Consider the following 21,244-nt stretch of genomic DNA (forward strand, 5'->3'; position numbering starts at 1 on the left):
TAATAAAAAACTAAACACAACACTAAATATTAAAACTGAACTACAGAATACAGGGCACAGTAAGTCTGCATTTGTCGACCAACCACCTACGACTGCTTATTTTAACATAACAGCAGTTTATTTTAACCCAGTTCATAATTATTTGTTAGGTTAGTTATTTACTTGAGGAAGAGATCAGATTGCAGATCTCGAAACGTAGTTTTAATTTTTTTTATCACTGAACGATGGAAAATGTCCAGAAAAATCCTGTTTCCTTCACAATCCTTCCTCTGTCAAAAATAAACTTTAAACAATACGTCATGATAACATTTGCCATTGTTTGATTTATAAACAGAGTCTAACTTTAAGCCCTGCTATACAGTAAGTTAACCTTCTCATTTCTTATGAATAAATTAAAGTATGTTTCATCAAATTTTACATTTCATTCACCTTACAAAGAGCTACGCTTGAGCTTTCATAGTTCACAAAATATTATTTAATTCATCTTAGGAAATACTTAAGTAAATGAAGGATTGTTTTAATGCTCTTAACACACATCTGAGATAAGTTATGTAGTTATGCCTGCACCAATTAGACATATCATTTAATTTCCATAAAGTACCTAAGTTTTGAATGTTAAAAATTATGCAGATGAAAATTAACTCAATCCTACTTCTGTCAAAACACAACTAAAATGGGTTTCACTACAGCCTTTAAATGTATAGAAAAAGTTAGATAGTAATATCGATATCTGCATTAAAGTACTGACTAAGCACTTACTGCACACTTAAAATTTGCTAAAATGAAATATACAGTTAAAAGTAAACAAATTGACTACAAATTGAAAATAGTGACACTATTATATAAAATCTTTTACTTTTTCTATCTACATGATTTTTATCTGTGAACTTTGACGACATTGTAACTGTTATTCTGATACTCGGAGCGGAGACTCATTATAATCGGTATGGCCATTCTTGAGCTATACATGTTGTAACTAACCCGCCTTTGTTTTATGTATATAGATTTGTCGTAGCAAGTTAAACAGGAATATCTAAACCTAACAAATCTTACAGAATTGGGAGCAGATTATCTAGTCTCATTTTAAATACCTCTAAAATAAAAACTGCTTGGAAAGTATTAACTACATCCCTGAGTGTCAAGTGTAAACCATCCAACTTTCCTTCTCCCGATAAATTTAACAACCATCAGTGGTATAAAAAAGGGAGATGAGGGAAATAGAACCCCACAAGAGTGAAATATTAAATAATATTTGTATACACTTTTTTGAAATACAGTAGTTAGATGTTTTACTTTGAATCAGGTCAATCTAATGAATTCAAGTGTTTCCGTGTACTAATACTGCAACTCACTCTGTGCTTGTTCAGCGTCTAAAACCGAGAATATCACAGACTTAACTCCTGAACTCTGAAGTTGGCACCTGTCTGAAGAGATCCAGTAGGATCGAAACAGTGGTACAACGACAACAGCACGTCCTCATTACCTATATTCAAATACCTCTGAATGGATTAAACTTAAGGTATAGGGATTTAGGGAGAAAAGCCTTACCACAAAACCATACCATTCATAACATGACCACAGTGACCACCATCGATACCAGATCTCAAAAGAAAGCCATCAGAATTCCTTCAAAATTAAACCCCAGTCATGCAAAAATGCCTTTAGGGATCTTCGATTGCTGACTTTGCCCTGTCTCTATATTCTCGAGGTGGTCCTGTACTGCCGACTTAAATGAGAGTTGGTACGGGCAGGAATAACTTTCGAGTGGAACAGCACAGAATGGCAGCTTTCGAACATTTGCCATCACGAGTAGGAGTCACACTAATCAATAGGCTCCCTGAGGGCATCAAACAACTCCATGAAACAAAAAAATTCAAAACTTGACAAACATTTTCATATGTCAAAGGCCTTTTACTCAACTGATGAGTTCATGATGGGCCGCTAGGATGAAAATTTTTGAAATTAACAACAACCACAAAACATATTCATCCCTCCCTCAAAGCAGAGGCCCGACAATCCATCATGGCTTTGAACAATAACTTTGGGATGGCTGTACGTCTGAGATTGTCAGTTAGTTGAATAGTTCTTTTCAGCTTCAGAGATTGACTAAACAAATTTACTCTGCAATAGACAATGCCAGAAAAAGCTTAAAATTAGATATGTATGGCTTGAGTGGCCACGTTAGTATTATCAACCCATCTACTGTTGACTGGATAACTTCTAAAGAGAGGTCATCATCCTTGGTGTTATAAACTGTGAGTTTCTCATTAGCTATATATAATAACACTTGTCAGTGATATACATAGCTACAGTAGTTAACATAAACACTACTAGAGTCTAATGTGTATCATCTATAGCTGCCAGTCGTTATGAGCGAAGCAGCTATTTCCCCCGCGATAATACGGGTGTGGCACTTTAAACACAAAGTTAGATAGCTCGTGTTAACAGTGAAGATAGTTGTTCCGGGTCTGACATATATCATGACCAGTAGTATAACTTTTGGTGTAACTTTTAGTATAGTATGGATAAATTCCCAGTCTATATCGTCCACCTAGCCTTTTACACTTATTCTGTCCTCATATACATTAATTTCATCATCCCTAGAACCAACACAACCTCCCACTATTATATTTTCATTTAACATTTAAGTTCTGCCATCTTCATTTTTCACTATTACTTATTTTGTAAAAAAGATTATATTTAAACATATAGAAATAGCAATATCGTTCAATTTCATATCAATATTTTCATTTGATGTCAGATTATTTCTCGATAATTAAAATTTATTTTTCTCTGTCTCTTAAAACCCATTGACCAATTACCACGTTATTGTCTTTTGACGGCCGATGCAGTACCAAAACACTAATCATGAGACGAGGTGATGACGACATATGTTATTAAATATTTGTTTAAGCAATAGTATGGGCTCAAATAATAAAGTTTATATATTAAAATTAAACTAAAGAACATGTACTATACATATAAATATGTATTAATTCCATAAATATATTAGCGTGATCGGCGTTTTGGTACCGCGTCGGCCGTCACAAGACGGGACCGTAATGACGATATACGTTATTTAAACATTAGTATGGGTTCAAATAATAAAGTTTATGTATTAAAACAAAACGAAATAACATATACTATACATATAAATATGTAATAATCCCATAAAAAGAATGTGAATCTAGGTATAATACTATACCCTTGCACTTTTTTTGTGTTTGCTAGTATTTGGTAAGGAGAACACAAATGTCACATTTTACAAAAATCTACCTAACATTGAAAAAAATTAAGATAAATCAATGAAACAAAATTTTTTAATTAAAACATTTAATTTCCTATAAAATTACACAAAATATCATAGATTATAACTGTGTTTTGTACTAAAAAAATTTCTTGCTTTCAAAATTTACAAAAAAAATAAAATTTAAAATTATTCTTGAAATTTTAAAAAGTCTTACGTACTTTAGTGCTTATAAATTACAGTATATTACAACCTGTTTCATTAGCTAAAAAACAATGGCTCAGTCCACCCGTCAATAGCAATAAAATTGAATGTTTTATGAGAGTTTTACTAAACCCTTGCATTTTTTAATATATTTAATTAGATTTATACAAGGAGGTTGGGCACAAGAATATTGAATGGCTAATAGGTTAAGGAAAAACAGCTTCATTTTGTCATAGAGCAAGTGTAAGTTGCATTACATTTTGTATCTTAAAACAACTGATGTTGAAAAAATTGAATACAATACGGACATTGAAATTTAGTGTATAGCCGATGTTGGGATTTTATGCAGATACTCTTGATGTCCATATATACCGACATTGGAATTGAAAGGGTTAATATTAATTATTTGAAGTATTATTAGTTTCATTTGATTATTTTAGTGCATAATACCTATAATTTTAGTTTGATTGCTCTTCAATCATTTGGCGGCCCAATACAGAACTGCAGCCATTTTTTATTGCCTATATTGATTCATACATTGTATAAGCAATGAAAGGATCCTGCACCCACAAAATAACCTACTAAATGTGAACTATAATATGTAAACAATAAAAAATGACACATTTTTTATGTCAATATTATCAAATTTAGTAAATTCAACAAATAGAAGAAAACTAAATATTTTAAAGAATAAGAATGAATTAACTGCTACAATTACTTTTTTATTTGACAAGCTAGGTTTAGGCTTGTTTTTTAATCAAACATCTAAAACCGATGGAATAAGAATGTAGGTTATGCTCACCTAAAACTGCACGTTCAAAATAAAGATTAGAACACAATTCACATTAGCTTTCTCACAAACTCCGCGCCAGATTCCCAGAAATTATGACGATAACCGGAACCGTCCACGATCAGCAACACCAACAGTGTGCCGTTCTCATGCTATCTTCCGCCATTTATTTATGGTGATTTCAATTTGTCGATTTGTAAACCTGTATTCAAAGCGCACAGAAACTGCAACTGCCTTTAGTAGTATCAGTCTCTAGTGATAGTAACTTTTTTATCGCTTTGACTTACAAAGGACTTTGATATTATCATGAAGCCTTAGTCTCAGTTTCGTTGATGAACAGACTACCAGCAATTTATATTCATTTATTTCATGTTAATGCAAGCCGACGAGAAAGGCATTTGCAATATATATATATACGCGGTAAAGACAATTATTTTATAAAACTAGAAAGCTATATTCACATGTTTAAATATTAACAATCACCCCTCAAATAAATGGGGCTGAAATTAGTTGACAGCACTATAACATGGTGCAATTCCAAAATGTGGAAAAATAATAGCAAATTTTAATATTGTAAATAAGAAATTGTTAAGGGTAATTTACAAAATCAAAAACACAAACATTTTGTGACTAACAATACAACAAGATGACGAAATGAAGAAATAAAAGTTTTTATTGCGTATAAAGACGACGTTTTTAATAGGTTTTAATATTTAATTTTTCTTATTTTTATTATACTATCATAGAAACCACGGAAGGTCTGACGATATGTGAGTGCAATAATAAAATATTAATTCTAATAAGTAACTTCAAAAAACTGTAACCTATGTGTTGAATCATTAATAACAATAACAGAAACAATTGGAAGATTAAACATTGAATAAATAACATACTATTTACAAATAGAACGGAATGTTGAAGATGGAGCTTGTATTGGCTACTATTAACTTAATTACATTTAAAACACATAAACCAAGTACTGTATGTGTGATGAGCCTGACGAAAATAAGAACTACTTTAAGAAGTATTTCTTTATGTGTTTAAAATGTAATTAAGTTCAACAGAACGGAATATTAAGCAATGAAATTATCATCTCTCTCACTCACTCTCTCTCTCTCTCTCGCTTACTCACTCACTCACTCTCAAACAACACAACGTTAAGGATATTCCTTTGGAACGAATATGAGGAAGACCCAAAGAAGTCTATATCCCCAGGAAAATCAGATCGCCCATCTTTCTTCTTGTTGAAGATGTGGAAGTCTGAGGGAGGCTCGAAGAGAATTTAATAGGAATTTAGCTTAGTCTCTTTAATATATATTTTTGTAGATAATTACAAATTTAATTTGGCATAATTAAAACAATACATCAAGAAATTATCTCAAATTATCCATAATTATGATAATTTTAAGTAAATTACAGTATTAAACTTACAGTTTTATTGGACACATATAACATTCTACAAATTTAGTAAAACTCGTATGGTTTTATTATGTGAGTGAATAATTATTCATATATATTCATCGTCGAGAATTAACTATACAATGTAAACTATTTATGTGGTTTTGCCGTATGCATTAGAATAATTAAATGGTTATTATTACGAAAAAAAAAACAAACTAATCTCATTTTTTTAATTGTATTAGTATTGCAATCATAAATAACTTTACGCAACTATAGAACACAACTGCATAATTAAACTGAACATCAATTTATTTTATATGCTAATTATAAATTACACTAGGGCTTTATAAAACTGTTGTAGGTAGATTTCCGGCAATACATCCTGACCGTTATAACCCTCTTGCTCAAATAACAGCTGAGAGTTTCGATTCTGGTGCTTTGTGCTTGTGACTGTTTCCAACCCACGCTTACTATTGCCGGCAAATCAAGGAATGAATTTATTGTTCGTTGTCATCCCATTGCCAAACTAACAGGAAGTTTCTCGTAACTAGAGATGGGCTAAATCAGTACGACCCTGTAACCATTACTTCTGAAACCGTTACTCGGATACTCGAAATACTGAATACTTGAAATCAGTATTTCCGTACTAGAAACGTTTTAAATACTGCAGATAGTCTAAGTCAGTATTTGTAACGTTCTAAACACTGCATACTTGAAATCAGTATTGTACACACAGTTTTGTAAATGCTTTGGTGTAATTAATAGTATTCAAAAGTACAACGCAATTATGTAAAAAAATATAAACATACATTATTATTATTTAAAATTGTATACTGTTTTTAGATGTAATTAATTAATTGATAATTAATTGACTTGTTTCTTTGAATAGAGTCAATGGGATATTACACTGGGCATTTTTTAAGGTTATGAACATAAAATTCTATTTTATAAGTAATTTAAATTTCTTTGGTGAATTTTTTGTACATTAACACAGTAATTTATTACTCATTATTCGAATTTGAATTTAAAGCTTAACATAACTAATCATAGTGTTTACATGATTATAAACACTTTTAACTCAGCGTATTATAATGTATATAAACTGTTTAGCTTTCATTGAAAAAATATATTTATTACTTAATAACTTATTGAAGAATATCACACACCGGGGTTGATGTGATTTAGAGTGTGAAGTAGCAACATTTTGTAGTTGGAGCGTAATAATCGCGGTATTTACTATGTTTTTATTTTGTATTTGTCAGCCTCAAATCAGTATTTCAGTATACGGTATTAATGAGGATATGAATACTTCAGGACTAGTAAAGTAATAAGTACGAGAAAATATCTGTATCTTGTAACCGTATGGAGTACTAGATACTAAGTTTCTGCCATCATTAATTTTGGTTCTCAGTAACAGTTACAGATACTGGAGAAAAGTAACCGTTACAAAGTACTGATTACTGAAATACCGTTTCACCTCTACTCGTAACACGTTGTGGGTACTACAGGAAAAAAACAGTTGTTATTAACCTTTAACGTTAAATAACGTCCGGCCGGCCATCATCTCTTCTGTAATCATTCTCTGACAGATAGACGCTAGATTTACGTTACCTTCCCTCGCTCGTGCCTCGTGTTGGTGGTAGTTTATATGAACTTTAGTTGAACGCAAGTGTGTGTTTCCTGATATCTATAAAACTTTTAACTTATTGACAACCACGCATTAACAAAAAAACAAAATGAGTAAAGCTCACCCTCCAGAATTAAAGAAGTAAGTAGGCATTTATTTCTGAATAATTCAAATTTCGCCGGTAGACTTAAAGCTTGGATTGATTTTCATTAATTCCAGTTAGTTGAAGTTACTTTCCTACTGAATGTTAAAATAGGAGCAATTTATTTATTACAAAACATTTAGGCTTAATAATTTATGATAGACAGTATTAACTAAACCCACTACTCATTGGGTTGTTTTTCTAATAATACAGGGGTGTTCATACATTTTACCTAAAACCACTTCTAGCAATGTACCCTAATACAATGCAATACGGGCCACCTTCCATTTCCAGATAGAATTTCTAGGCTGTAACAAACCATATATTGCACAAAAAGTATTAGGCTGCAGTATAATAGACGGCCACCATGACAATTAAGTCAACAATGGGTTAGAAAAATATAAACTATAAAGCAGCCACCAACACAATTGAATCAAGAGTAATTAGAGAACGATAAGCGGACCTGGTTATTATATTGAAATTATCAATCAATATTTAATTATACCCATTGATATAATTAAGCAATAGGCTAGGAATTAATTTTAACAATAACTAAATCATCTGCACCAATTGTACATATATTTTTATATTCTAAACAATTAGTTCTCTAAGTACCTTCGGTAATTGTGAAAGTAACAGTCGGAGCGGCAAAATACGAGTTTCGTATTATTAACTCATTGGAATTGTCCTACAGAACAAAACAATATAAGGTTTGACGGATTGGAAATGAGAAATAATGAAGTTGTAAAACATTAAAAAATGGAACTAGTGTCGCGCTGAGCAATATTTCCATTTTGTACATCCACGTCGGGTGTCAAGTGACTATGATTCAACCTCGTGATGACGTCATGCACCATCTTTGGAAACGTAAATGAAAAATAATACTGAATTAAGCAGAATTTTGACCCAAATGAACAATGTTTTACTTAATTTCACGTTACAAATTAATTAGTTGTTATCAGGTTGAGATGAGTGCCTCCGGCCATCAGTGTGGACTGTGGCAGGTGCTGCCCCGAGCTGATGTCAACGAAAGAAAAACATCCCTCGATATAGTACCTATCAATAAAATATCAAATTGTAGAGGGGTTGATCAGAAATATAAATTGAAATGTAATGCAAAGGCAGTTTTATTTAAAGTGTAAAAAACTTAATAAATCATGAAAAACCCTAATACAGAATACTTACCATTAGTGTGTTGGCGGATAGAGCCGAGTGGCAGCAACACAAAAGTGATGGAGCATGGTATGTGGGTGGGGGTATTTTTAACGTTTAACAATCGGTTATCGCAACAAAACATCAAAGTCTCCCGGTTAAAAAACACTATGTGACCACACGACAAACAAATACGCTCATTATTAAAAATTCCATGTTCTATTAAATAGGAAATAATCTTGTTTCGGTCAATATGTAAACTCTTTTTAAAAATCAGTATTTAAAATATTAACATCCCCGACAAAACACTCCAACACACACAATTCACTACGATTCGTCGAACTAGTGGATTGTTGATCCATGATTGTCGCGCACTCGCTCGATCCAAACTACAGTACACGATATCTTGTGAAGTACTGACTTCTGCCCCGGAGCGCTCAGATAACAGATACGCTATCCCGGCCACATATAATATTGATATAAACAGATATCCAGACACAGCACACAAACAAAACATTAAAAATCTAACTATTTATGAATATATCCCCTAAAACCATGTTATTTGTCATTTGCATCCCCTAAAATCATATATATTTTTGTTCAAGAAGATGAGCAGAATACGTTGATAACGTCAAATTTGTGATTTTCCAGGTCGGCCTTTAACCTCACAGATATACTGTACCTTCTTTTAAATAAAAGAAGATAGTTCACTTTAGAAAACTAAACAAAATAAGTTAACACCAAAATATTATTTACTGTGTCTATGTCATTTCGTTTGATTAATGGTTATGGTACCTTTATTAGCCTATTTTTGGCATTACGTAATTGTTTTAACTATTTTTATTAACTTGAAACATTCTACTTGAATTTAGTATTTTAGATCGGTTGATAGTTCTGTTATTCGATTTATAACGTATTGATGATTGTGATAAGCGATATAAAAACCAAGTCCGCTTATTATACTCTGCCCTGAATCAATATTATCGATTTTATATATATATCGATACTATCGAATACATTTGATCTAGTGATATAATTAATCATTGCCAGCTGTTTTGATTTCGTTTATATACTGAGTAGGCTAGTGACAATGGCAATGAACATGCAATTATTGTCTCAAAATGTATTTTTAATCATTAAACAATGTTTTAAATGGTTACAAGATAATGACCTTGCTGTTTTAAAGCTGAGTTATCCTCTTTATACTGTGAAGATAAAAACTAGAATTAAAGATGGAAATCAAATAGTGTTTAGCTGCAAGAAAAGAAGAACAAACATGATGTTGCAAATCTAGGATTTTCAGCATTACCTGCTCCTGATAGCTTATTTGAGTTCTGTGGTCAAAAGTTTAGTAAAGAATCAATAACCATCCGTCCCATGCATTAGTCTTCACCGCCTCATGGATAATCAGTGCGTTCATTAAGCACCACGGAATGTTTACATGGACAGTTAAAATATAAGTACTAGTATGTTCAATCTAGATAATATATTTGTGATCAGAAGTTACCAGTTGGATTGTAAGTAGATTGTAAATACATATAAAATTAGGAATTTGTGGTTATGTTAGTTTTGCTTATTTTTGTTAAACTTACGTTTGTTTCTTACACTATTCATTCGTTTGTATAAAATTTTGTTAAAATTTTTTGCATTATTCTCAAATTTACTTTGATGCACACCGGTAATGAAATTCGCATTATTATCGTATTGCAATCATCCTATTGAACAAAACAATATGAGGGTTAGGTGATGAATATAACAAATAATGAATTGTAGAACATGAACAATGGTACTTTTCTTACAAGAGAGTAGGAAGTTATGGTTAGATGAATTACCAGTATTTGTTGGCATTGTCAAGTAGCATTTTCTAGTTAACAGTAATGGCTGGATGCATTCGTGATCATAAATTGAAATTTTGTTGTTTCAGGTTCATGGATAAGAAGCTGTCCAGTAAGTATATATATATTCATTACATAGTAAATTTCTTAACAATAAATGTGTGCTTCTGAATTAAACCTATCTGGTAGTGAAGATTACTATGGTTTTTTGAGTAAGAGTAGTAAATAGATTATCAGTGTCATAGCTGAACCACTAACTCATCTAAGTAATTGAATGTCAATTAGAGTCACATTTCCACAATATTTAAAAATAGCAAAAGTGAAAGTGGTTCCTATCCATACGAAGGGCAATGAAACTAACCCCATCTATTTATAAGTATTTGCAGTAAGCACTTTAGAGACTTGCAAATATTTCCTCTACCTTCTCTATTTATTCTTCAGAACCTTCTTTACGTCAAAGCGAACGAAAAAAAGTTTTTTTAATAACAATCACCACCACTCTCATTTCACAAGAAACTCAATTGCTCCAGTATCCTATTCACAATACAAGCTTTCTGGAAAGGTCACCGCTTTAGACATGTATAAAAATTTACAATCATATGCCACTTTCAATAAGGAAAGAAAAATCACTTCCAAGATTCTAAATAATTTCAAAAGACTATTTCTATAGTGTTAGCTGAGTACTTGGCTTCTCAGTCAGGACTTTGAGGCATCCAACTTGCTATAAGAAAAAAATAATTGTAGAATTAGTTGTGTTAATTAGAAGATTAGAAGTTAATTAGAAATTTAGTTTTAATTAGTTTCGTTAATTGATGAGTCTTTGCCAAAGCATGGTGCTTGTAAGGCGTCTGTAACAATTATGTAAATAAATAAATACATCCCTTACCTTACCTATTTTTAGCAAAATACTGGAATTCTGTATTAAAAACCAATACTACAAAAGCTGCAGAAACTCTAGTTGATAATGTCATACATAATCTATATATATAAAAATGAATGTTTGTATGTTTGTCCTTTATGGAATCGTGAACTATTGGACCGATCATGATGAAAATTTGTACGTATATGTATTTTTCCACGGAGAAGGTTTATAAGCTATGCCCATCCCTTTCCCGATTCAGGATTCCGCCCCACTGGTTACAGAAATACCCATAAGAAATGCATTGCAGCAAACATATGTTAACGTCTTTTCAAATTTTTAATCAGCTGTTCTTTGTAAACATATATTACACTTATAGTTTTAAAGCATAGAGTAAGCTTAAGAGAAACGACAAATTTTGTTTAAACTGTTTTTGCAATCACTGTTAAACATAGACTTTACTATCCAGATAATACAATTCAAATTTGACGTAAAAATTCACCTTTAACTGCAATATTTATTTAATATAAACCATGCTCATGCTTGATCAGAAGAGTAATGCAGATATCATAATTACTATCTTACGTTGGCTACAAATATAAAGAATGTTATAAAATCAACCTTAGTTGTTTTTTTTGACAGAAGTATGGTTCTCAAAACTCCGTGTGTACATATTCTCTCGATCGAGACAACAAAGCAAGCTCAATCGTGGCATCGGAGATATAACTAATTTAATCTAAAATTTATTATAGTAAAAAAAAAAAATTTACTAAGTACTATAAGGACTTCGGTTCTTAAGATTTGCGTGCGAAGCCGTGGGTAACAGCTAGATAGAGGCAGGAATATGGTACATACCTTCATAATACGCCCAAGAGGCTCACGATGGAACGACTATCAATTATCTCAGCAATGTTTAGAATGTGATAGAAAAAGAATAAGTGAATATAGTGTACTGTTTTCAACGGGAAATTGCGTGCGAAGCCGCGGGCAACTTTTGCAAAAAATTATTGAAATGCGCAGCAAAGCGCGCCGGGCCCGCTAGTTTTGAATAAAAATCAACTTCATCTGCATCCTTAATTGATCGGTCTAAAGCCTTAGACAGTATACCTCATGAGTTACTTATAAGTAAACGTAATTGCTATGATGTGAAAGGTAGTGAGTTAAATTTGTTCTGTGTGAATTCTAATCGGTGGGCCACAAGGCTCAGTTTTTGATCCTTTTTTATTTATTGTTGCAGTTAATAATTTCCTTTCCAATTTACCCGTCTTGTTTGCTGATGATACTACTCTTATAGATCACCATACTACACTTTAATAAAACAACAAGAAAATGCAATGAAGGTGGCAACTGAATGGTTTCAGGCCAGCAGGATTGCTGTCAATTTTGCAGAAAGTATAATTTGTTCAATGGCCAATGCTATTTACTAATGTTTTATGCCTGTAAAACTACTAGGAATCTTAGTAGATTAAACCGGGAAAGCCATATATAAAGTCTTTGTAATAATTAGCAAAAGTAATTTTCCTGCTGTGTAAATTGAAACTCTTGTTTCACTGAAGAAATGATAATAACCTCCTACTGTACCTTTTTCCACTCCACTAAGTCTATGAAATTACTTTGTGGGAAAGTACGACAGTCGTAGGCGGTTATTCGGCAAATGCAGACTTATTCTGTAATAATAATTAGTGTTGTGTTTAGTTTTTTTATTAAGTGCATGTTTTAGAGTTAGTGAAGTTGACACACAACATAACGGTTGTGATTCCTGACTTACGTGTGTCACAACGCTTTGGTATGATTTGTTTATTTTAACCTAGTATGTAATTATGTGTTAGGTTAGTTATTTACTTGAGGAAGAGATCAGATTGCAGATCTCGAAACGTAGTGTTACTGATTTTTTGTATCACTGAACGATGGCAATTGTCCTGAAAAATCTGTTTCCTTCACAATTCTTCCATTGTCTATAACAGGCAAAGGATATTTAAGTGAAATTGGTGTATTCTTCTTAAATAAATATGTATAATTCTAATTTTAATATTTTGTTAATTTTTGAAATATAATTTTCTACTGTATACTATTACAAATTTTTAATGCTACAGTATAAACATATTGATTCAAGGATATAAAACAAAATTAAATTTTAAACTGATGCTCTCTTTAATGTTGTTAACAAGAAAATACATACCTAATAGGTATATTGCATTTTTCATAATAATTCTTATTTGACCTATATTTTTATACTATCATCCAAAGAAAAACCTCAGAGATAATCAAGAAGGGTTATAACTCAAACAATAAAGATGGCATCAGATTATTCAAAAACTGGCAGTCCGTGATACAAAAGGTGATTGGTTAATCTTTAGTCAATCATTATATAACTTCTCTTCACTCGCCTAATGATTGTTTTAATATTTTGTACTAAAAATACCATGTCATGGCTAAAATATTTCAAGATTTTAATTGCGTTTACAATGTTTTGATGTGGTGTGAACCACAAAACTTTAGACTATATAGTGATTGTATACTTTATTTAGATTGGTAACTTAATCGCAAATGGCGCAGTGTAGCGGGTACAACGGTTATTGCAGATCAAGCAATGTCGAGCATGGGTGACCGCTGAGCAGTATGCCATCTTTAGTAGTTAAAATGAATGAATGAAAAATGCCTTTATTAAAGAGGCGGAGTTAGGGCTATTAAACCCTCTCTACCACTCAACCTCATAATTTATACAGAAAATTTACAATATTTTAATACAACTGTGGTAAATTATTTACTTATTCTTTAAATAGAAAAAACAAAAACCTATACAAAATTAAATTATCTTAAAGTAAAAATCTATCTATAAAAATGAATACTTAAAATACAAAAGAAAAACTTTATACATTTTATGATAAATTAAGAGCAAGAAACATTCAATCACTCTAACGCACGATTGACCACATGACCGCAAAAAATTAAATTAAGTACAAAAATATAAACTATACTGTATTGTGACTTGTATAATCCAGTTTTTACATAACATTGTAATCCTTGGTTGGTTAGGATATGTACCATGAACTAAATTTTTGAAAAACAGACTTCACACTCTTGTGTGGGCTTCATACCATAATTACCATTAACTGTTAGTGTTTTATTTCAGTGAAGCTAAATGGTGGACGCCATGTTCAGGGGATACTGCGAGGTTTTGATCCATTCATGAACATCGTTCTTGATGAGAGTGTTGAGGTCAAGAAAGACGGGACTCAGAATAACATTGGAATGGTGGTAAGCATTTTATTGTTTTATCAGTGCATTAACTTTATAATATTTGATAGTCATTGTTCATAATTGAAGGGTTTGGGTCGTGTAATTGACCTTTACACCACTTTGTCCTATTGTTATTGGTTATACTAAGAAACTGCCATATTTTATTAAATAGTATAATTTTGAACAGAGAGCAATGTTTTATCGTTAATACTTGTGTATTAAAAATCACAGACTCTCCACACAAAAAAAAAACTAAATGACTAAGTTGAAACAAAACAAACTAAAATAAGGAATACAAAAAGTGGAATATGCTCTAATGGAATTTGCTGAAGATTAATTAGAGGGGCTAAATTTTGTGTCTAGCACTGATTGAAGGTGGTGATCCACATTTAGAATTGACTGCATGAGATTTTTTTTTATTTAAAAATCTCTCATTCAATATATCATACCAAAATATAAGTGGTTTGGAATCCACATGAAATCATAAATATTTTTGTTTCTCTGGTAATTGAGCCTTAAAAGACCTTTATCAGCCTTGAATAGTAACAAAGAGTACTCTCACTTATTCTATACACCATTATCTCATATTTGCCTAGGAATTGACTTACATCTGGTATCTAAAAGAAGTATTAAATTAATATTTTTTAAGTGATAACTTTTTACTGAAAGTATATATCTAAGGAGATAAAGGTGAAAATAGGGAAAATGCAAACATGTAATAAATACCGGTACATTATAATTCCTTTTAATTATTATTCAAAATCGAATTGTCTACAATGTAACATTATTCACTAATAATTTTATTTGGTATGATATATTTTAAAACCAAATTTTACTTTGCTTTTCTTGTTTTGATTTTATTTTTTTAACTTTAGTTTACTATTAGAAAAAAAACTAATTTTACCATAGAAAACAACATTCTTCAGTTTCTTTCTTTATTTTCTATAAGAGTAACAAAAATTGATGTTGATTGGTTGGAAAATAAGGATAATTTATATAATTCAGTCAAAGTAAAAAAGTAATAGCGAGTAATAATTAATAGCAATACAACATCTCGTCAGCTAAAGTGCACTAAACATTTACTTATTCTTTAAATAGAAAAAACAAAAACCTATTTAACCTATACAAAATTAAATTATCTTAAAGTAAAAATCTATCTATAAAAATGAATACTTAAAATACAAAAGAAAAACTTTATACATTTTATGATAAATTAAGAGCAAGAAACATTCAATCACTCTAACGCACCGATTGACCACGTGACCGCAAAAAATTAAATTAAGTACAAAAATATAAACTATACTGTATTGTGACTTGTGTAATCAAGTTTTTACATAACATTGTAATCCACATTAAGGAAAGTTACTGTACTCACCATAGTACCCGCTTTTCACCACAATTAACCCAGTTTAATTGTATACACAAGTCAATTAACACCTCATAAAATATATACAATAGTATATAGGCAAACTCGAAAAGAACTATTTACATATTTCATTTACAAAGTTATTTGGTGCAGAGGTTTTTGAAAGCAAATTGAGCATATAGTAGTAGATCTCTTTTCCTGCTACCTTCATTATGTCCACCTTTTTCAACAAATCCAGCAAGTTTTTGTGAATGACCTGGGAATTCCAACATCTATCTGTGCTGACAATTTCTATTGTCTTGATTATCTCCAGGACGATCTAACAAATCAAGCCAAGATTTAATTATGTCCTCTATAACTTGTACTATACAGTATAAATGCATTTTGTAACATTTTAGAGAACAAATTGAAAGTAACTTCTTGCAATACTTAATTATACATCGTTTGTCAATGTAGACACAAATCAAAGGTATTAATGCCACACATACATTGATTGCATGAAGCTACTATTGAGTGTTTAATTTTGTTAATAACTGTTCTACAACAGTATCTTGTAGAGATGTTGTTTTGGAAGAGCCTAACGTTTTCTGTCTCTGCAGATCGTACAGGTTTGTTGTCCATATATCGAATTGACCAATGCGATGTTAGCAAATTGTCAATAAAGACATGAAAATATTCCTATGGAGTTTGCTGCTCCCAATAACTTTGTCATAATTATATTTATCACATGACTTGCCTTTGTAGCAAAAGAACTTGACACAATATTTTGATACTGAATCACAAAGAGCCCATCATTTTACTCCCACCTATGATGGTGTTTATTTCGCATATAATGTATCAAACTCATTTGATTTTTAATCCCAATCACATTTTTGTTAATGGATATTTGCTAGACACATGTGTAGTAAAAAGTAAGTAATGTATTGCTGTGGTTAGAGTGGTTGAAATCTGGCTCAGGAGTCATCATTAGGCTCTGATTATTTCAAAATGTCTACCATGTGAAGGAAAGATAAAGGATGTCACACAAGATTTACTCCAGAAAAATTGGAGTTTTTATATATTAATGCCCATGTTAAAAATAACAGCTATGATGAAGGTCAGTATTTCTGGTACAAAGACAGGCAATCAAGATTGAAATAGACTTTAGATAGAAATAAATAGTCTCATGTTAGTCTGAAAAATTACTCAGCATGTTATTTTTGTCTTCTCTATTAATATTTGAATGGACTTGTATTTAAAAAATTGACTGAAAAAGTCTGTAGGTTTATTTAATATTAGGTGGTGTATGTTTATTATTATGGCCAGGACAGTCTTGAAATTGAAAGTTACGAGTAAATCAGACGGATTATTGTCATGAACTTCCTCCCAATCAGTTTCCCTGTCATCGTTTGAACTGTATAGAATCTGTCTTTCTCTAGAGGTGAAGGTCTTATCGTCTGCATCATTTGCATCACTCTCATCGCTGTCAAGTTGAGGAGAATAATTATTAAGCTTAAATCACCACTGACGTTTCTTGATGGAGATGGTGTGGGTGCGATAAAATCTTGATGGAGATGGTGTGGGTGCGATAAAATCTTGATGGAGATGGTGTGGGTGTGATAAAATCTTGACGGAGATGGTGTGGGTGCAAAATAAAATCTTGATGGAGATGGTGTGGGTGCGATAAAATCAGACTGAATCCTAACAATTACCTTAATTATTATCAATTTGGAAGTCAGGATTGTAATCCGTATGGTCGTTGAACAATTATTTTTTTTAATTGTATAAAAGTAGATTATACAACTTTTTTTAAATACCAACAAAACTACAAGAACAAGATTAACATGCTAATAAACTTACAAGAAACAAGTAGGTTTCTTTTTTTAACATCCCACACTGTTAATAGTTAGGCATCTATTGACTAAATAAACGGTATTCTTCACTAACCATTTGAAACTAACTTATTTGAATCTTTAGATTCACTGTATATACAGTACATGTCCTGTATATATAGGGTGACATATTTTAAATACAGTAGAGTCCGGTAATCCGAGGTGAATGGGACCGAATGTACCTCGAATTTGTGAGGAACTCGAATTATACGGAACACTTTGAGAAAAATTGGGTTATAATTAGAACTGAAGGCAAACAAAAGAAATATGCTTTTTATTACAAATACCAGCATTAAGAAATTACTTACAGAGGTCCAAAGATGCAATCTTTACTTTAAAAAAACTGTCTAGAGTTTTTTGTTTCACCACACTGCAGCGTTTGCGGGCAGCAATGTCTCTCCACCGCCGAAGCAATAACGTGTCTGCCGCTGTCGCCTTTGCTTGCTGCTCTACGTAGCGCAGGGCCGCATCCAGTGCCGCGTAGCCGTCGCTGTGAGTCATTGCCGGGTCTGTCTCCTGCACACCTTCTTCTTATTCACACCCGTCAGCTGTGACCATCTCAACTATGGTGTCGTCTGTTGTCTCTAACTGTTCGTCCCTACTCATCCACTCTCCAATATCAGTTTGATTTGTCCCATTGCAACCAGGAAGTCTGTTTATTAAATTTATTAAACGGTAGATCGTCATCTTCATCATCATTTTCAATTTTACACACTCCGATTTTCTTCCATGATTTCTGGATTGTTTCTGGTTTAATTTCGCTCCAAGCTTCAGCGATCCAATAAATTTGATTGTGACTACTCTTTCAGGAAATCTTTTATGGTTGCCTCTCCTTCAATTGTTTGAAACATTGATTGCAACAAACGGCGTCTGTACTTTTTTTTTCAAAGTTTCAAGTACGCCTTGGTCCATAGGCTGAATGAGGCTGGTCACGTTTGGTGGCAAAAACATCGTGCGTATGCCATCGCATTGCAGTTCCCCTTTATCTGGGTGTGATCCTGCGTTATCAAGTGTTAAGATGGCTTTAGAGGTAGGTTTGCTTTCTTCAACAACTTTTTGGTTTCAGGAACAAATTTCACTAAAAAACCAGTTTTTAAAAATTTATTTGTCCATCAATGCGTTTTTTTGGTTTGTATAAGTTGCTGGAAGCGGTGAAATAGACATGTTTTTAAACGCACTAGCCTTAGCAGACTTGCCAATGACAGTTAGTTTTAATTTATGGCTTCCCGACGCGTTTGAAGCGGCTAGCACAGTCTGTCTCTCTTTGCTTTTTTTGTGACCCGGAGCAACTTTTCCTCCCGTGAAGCTAGAGATTTTGATGGCAAAGTTTTAAAATTCAAACCAGTTTCATCACAGTTGTAAATTCTGATCAGGTGTTAAATTTTCACTTTAATAATATTTTTTAACTTTTCACAGAACTGAACAACTGCCTCGGAATCCGCCAAGAGTTTCTCCCCACAAATTTCTAACTCGCTCACACCATAAACCTTTTTTTCCAATGGTCAAGCCATCCTACACTTGCCGTAAAATCTTCCTCACCTTCATTGATTTCATTGGCGAAAGTACAATGCCTTTTCCTGTAAAATAGGTCCGGAAATAGGACAACCTTGGTTTCTTTGTTGACAAAAACCATAAAAATAGGGCCTCGCTAGTTTTTTCATACTCTGCTTTCTTCATAGACTTCCGCTCATTAGTACACTTTTCCGAGCACTTTTCTGATGCAAACTTTTCAATTTTATCGCGATTCCTTCGCCAGTCACCAACTGTCACTTCACCAACTCCGTACTCGGTAGCTATTTTTTTTAAACGTTTCACCTTTATCAAGTCTTTAAGAGCTTCTTAGTTTTGTTTTTATCGGTACAAACTTTCTTTTACTTTTTGAACTCATAGTTCACTGTACAATGAACACATAAACACTTCAGAAAATACTTTTTTACTAAAACTTAATATTTAGACAAGTACTGTACGTTGCAAATAACAGACGGGTAAGCGCACTGCGATCGTATATACGATTACCGTATATAACAACCGTACCGCAGTCGAACGTGATGAGCAACGGACTGATTTATTTTTAGACAATACGGGGCGCGATGTTCCGTGGCCTTGATAATAGGGGTGGGGGTGGGGCGTTGCAAATGAAAGTGGCACTGATGAGTCAGGCTGCCGGCTTCTCTCTAAGTAGCCTAGCACTCAGTTTACAGACATGCGCTCGGTGTGTTGTACAAATATGTCTATATCACATTAGATTTTTTTACATGTGTTGGCTCGGATTTAACGGAACCTCGGACTATCGAGACTCGAACTATCGGGACTCTACTGTACAGGGTTTTCCACAAAAAGAAAAAACTCAGGAGTTTTGAGGTTAAATATTTTATCAAACAGAAACTTAATTTAATGTGTCATACATAATTTTAAAAGTAATATAACAAAGAATTTTTTTACAATTCAGAAAATTTCAGTGTGGACCCCATTTGTGGCATGGCACACATTGAAACGATGCTCTAGCTCTTCACATGTCCGGACCAGTATCTCTGTGTGTCATATACTGTACTGTAAATATTTAGTAAGAAACAATTTTATTACATAATGTTTTGGGAAAGCAACTTTTGTCTAAATACATCACTAAGACCTTAAGAGTCGCAAATGTTTACCACTTTCCATTATTAGAAACCCTGAAAATATAATTTTTATTTTGTTTACAAAGCAATTGAAACAACAGAAACCTGAACTTAGTCTTTAACTGGTGGAGTGTGAAAATGGTGTAGTATATAACCGTTCAATGTTAGGTGCTATATTATGACAAAATTTCAACAAATTTCCCTTTGGAGAGTCTTAAATCTAATAAGTGTTTTTCTTTTCAGGTAATCAGAGGAAATTCGATCATAATGTTGGAATCACTGGACCGGCTTTAGCATCCTCCTCGCTAATGTTACCTTGTTAATAATAAGTTTATTTGAAATTTTTTTTTATGTAACCTTTTATAAATAAATTTTCATCATCTAAACGTCTATGCCTTATTTCTTTCAAAAAATCACAGAAAACTAGGTTATGTTGTTCTTAATAAGTACCAAATTGGATCTCGGCTCCAACTCATTAATACTTAAAGGTTATTATGGTTAGTATAAACTTGAATTTTATGGTAACAGAAACTTAAACAAGATTGTCACCATTAGATTTTCAAAAACATATTTTTGAGGAGGGACTTTTGAGAAGAAAACCCCACATCCGTTGTGTATAAAATAGAATGATCTATTATAGACCTTGTATTCAAAACTAGGTGCCATTTGAATTTATTTTGGCAAAAATGCATGCATGTACTAAAATATTAATAGAATGAGTTTGGATACAGTACAAAAAAAAAAAAAAAAAAAAAAAAATTTCAGGACATTTTAGTCTATTTGGTTGCTCTATAATAGTGTTTGTTGCTTTCTCCAATTTTTTAGTATATATTTAAAAATTTGTTTAGTAAGAAAAAAAAATCAAAAGCAACCGTCTATTATTTTTCTGTTA

The 21,244-nt window shown here is 32.2% G+C and overlaps 2 protein-coding genes across 2 annotated transcripts in view; one reads left to right on the forward strand and one right to left on the reverse strand.

Annotated features, from left to right (window-relative positions):
* LOC124359017 (equilibrative nucleoside transporter 1) overlaps positions 1 to 4,460 on the reverse strand; it is a 94,502-nt gene extending 90,042 nt beyond the window's left edge. The window contains exon 1 of the mRNA XM_046811356.1: positions 4,254 to 4,460. The gene's annotated coding sequence lies outside the window, so the exon portion shown is untranslated. The remainder of the gene's footprint in view (positions 1 to 4,253) is intronic.
* A 2,704-nt stretch (positions 4,461 to 7,164) lies between these two features.
* LOC124359018 (small nuclear ribonucleoprotein G) lies at positions 7,165 to 20,738 on the forward strand. The gene is made up of 4 exons (XM_046811357.1): positions 7,165 to 7,410; positions 10,488 to 10,510; positions 14,391 to 14,515; positions 20,596 to 20,738. Exons 1-4 carry the CDS (start codon positions 7,379 to 7,381, stop codon positions 20,644 to 20,646), a joined length of 231 nt encoding a protein of 76 aa, XP_046667313.1. The 5' UTR covers positions 7,165 to 7,378; the 3' UTR covers positions 20,647 to 20,738.
* Positions 20,739 to 21,244: the final 506 nt, after the last annotated feature.

The sequence above is a fragment of the Homalodisca vitripennis genome, chromosome 4 (assembly GCF_021130785.1).
Source record: "Homalodisca vitripennis isolate AUS2020 chromosome 4, UT_GWSS_2.1, whole genome shotgun sequence".
Classification (NCBI taxonomy): domain Eukaryota; kingdom Metazoa; phylum Arthropoda; class Insecta; order Hemiptera; family Cicadellidae; genus Homalodisca; species Homalodisca vitripennis.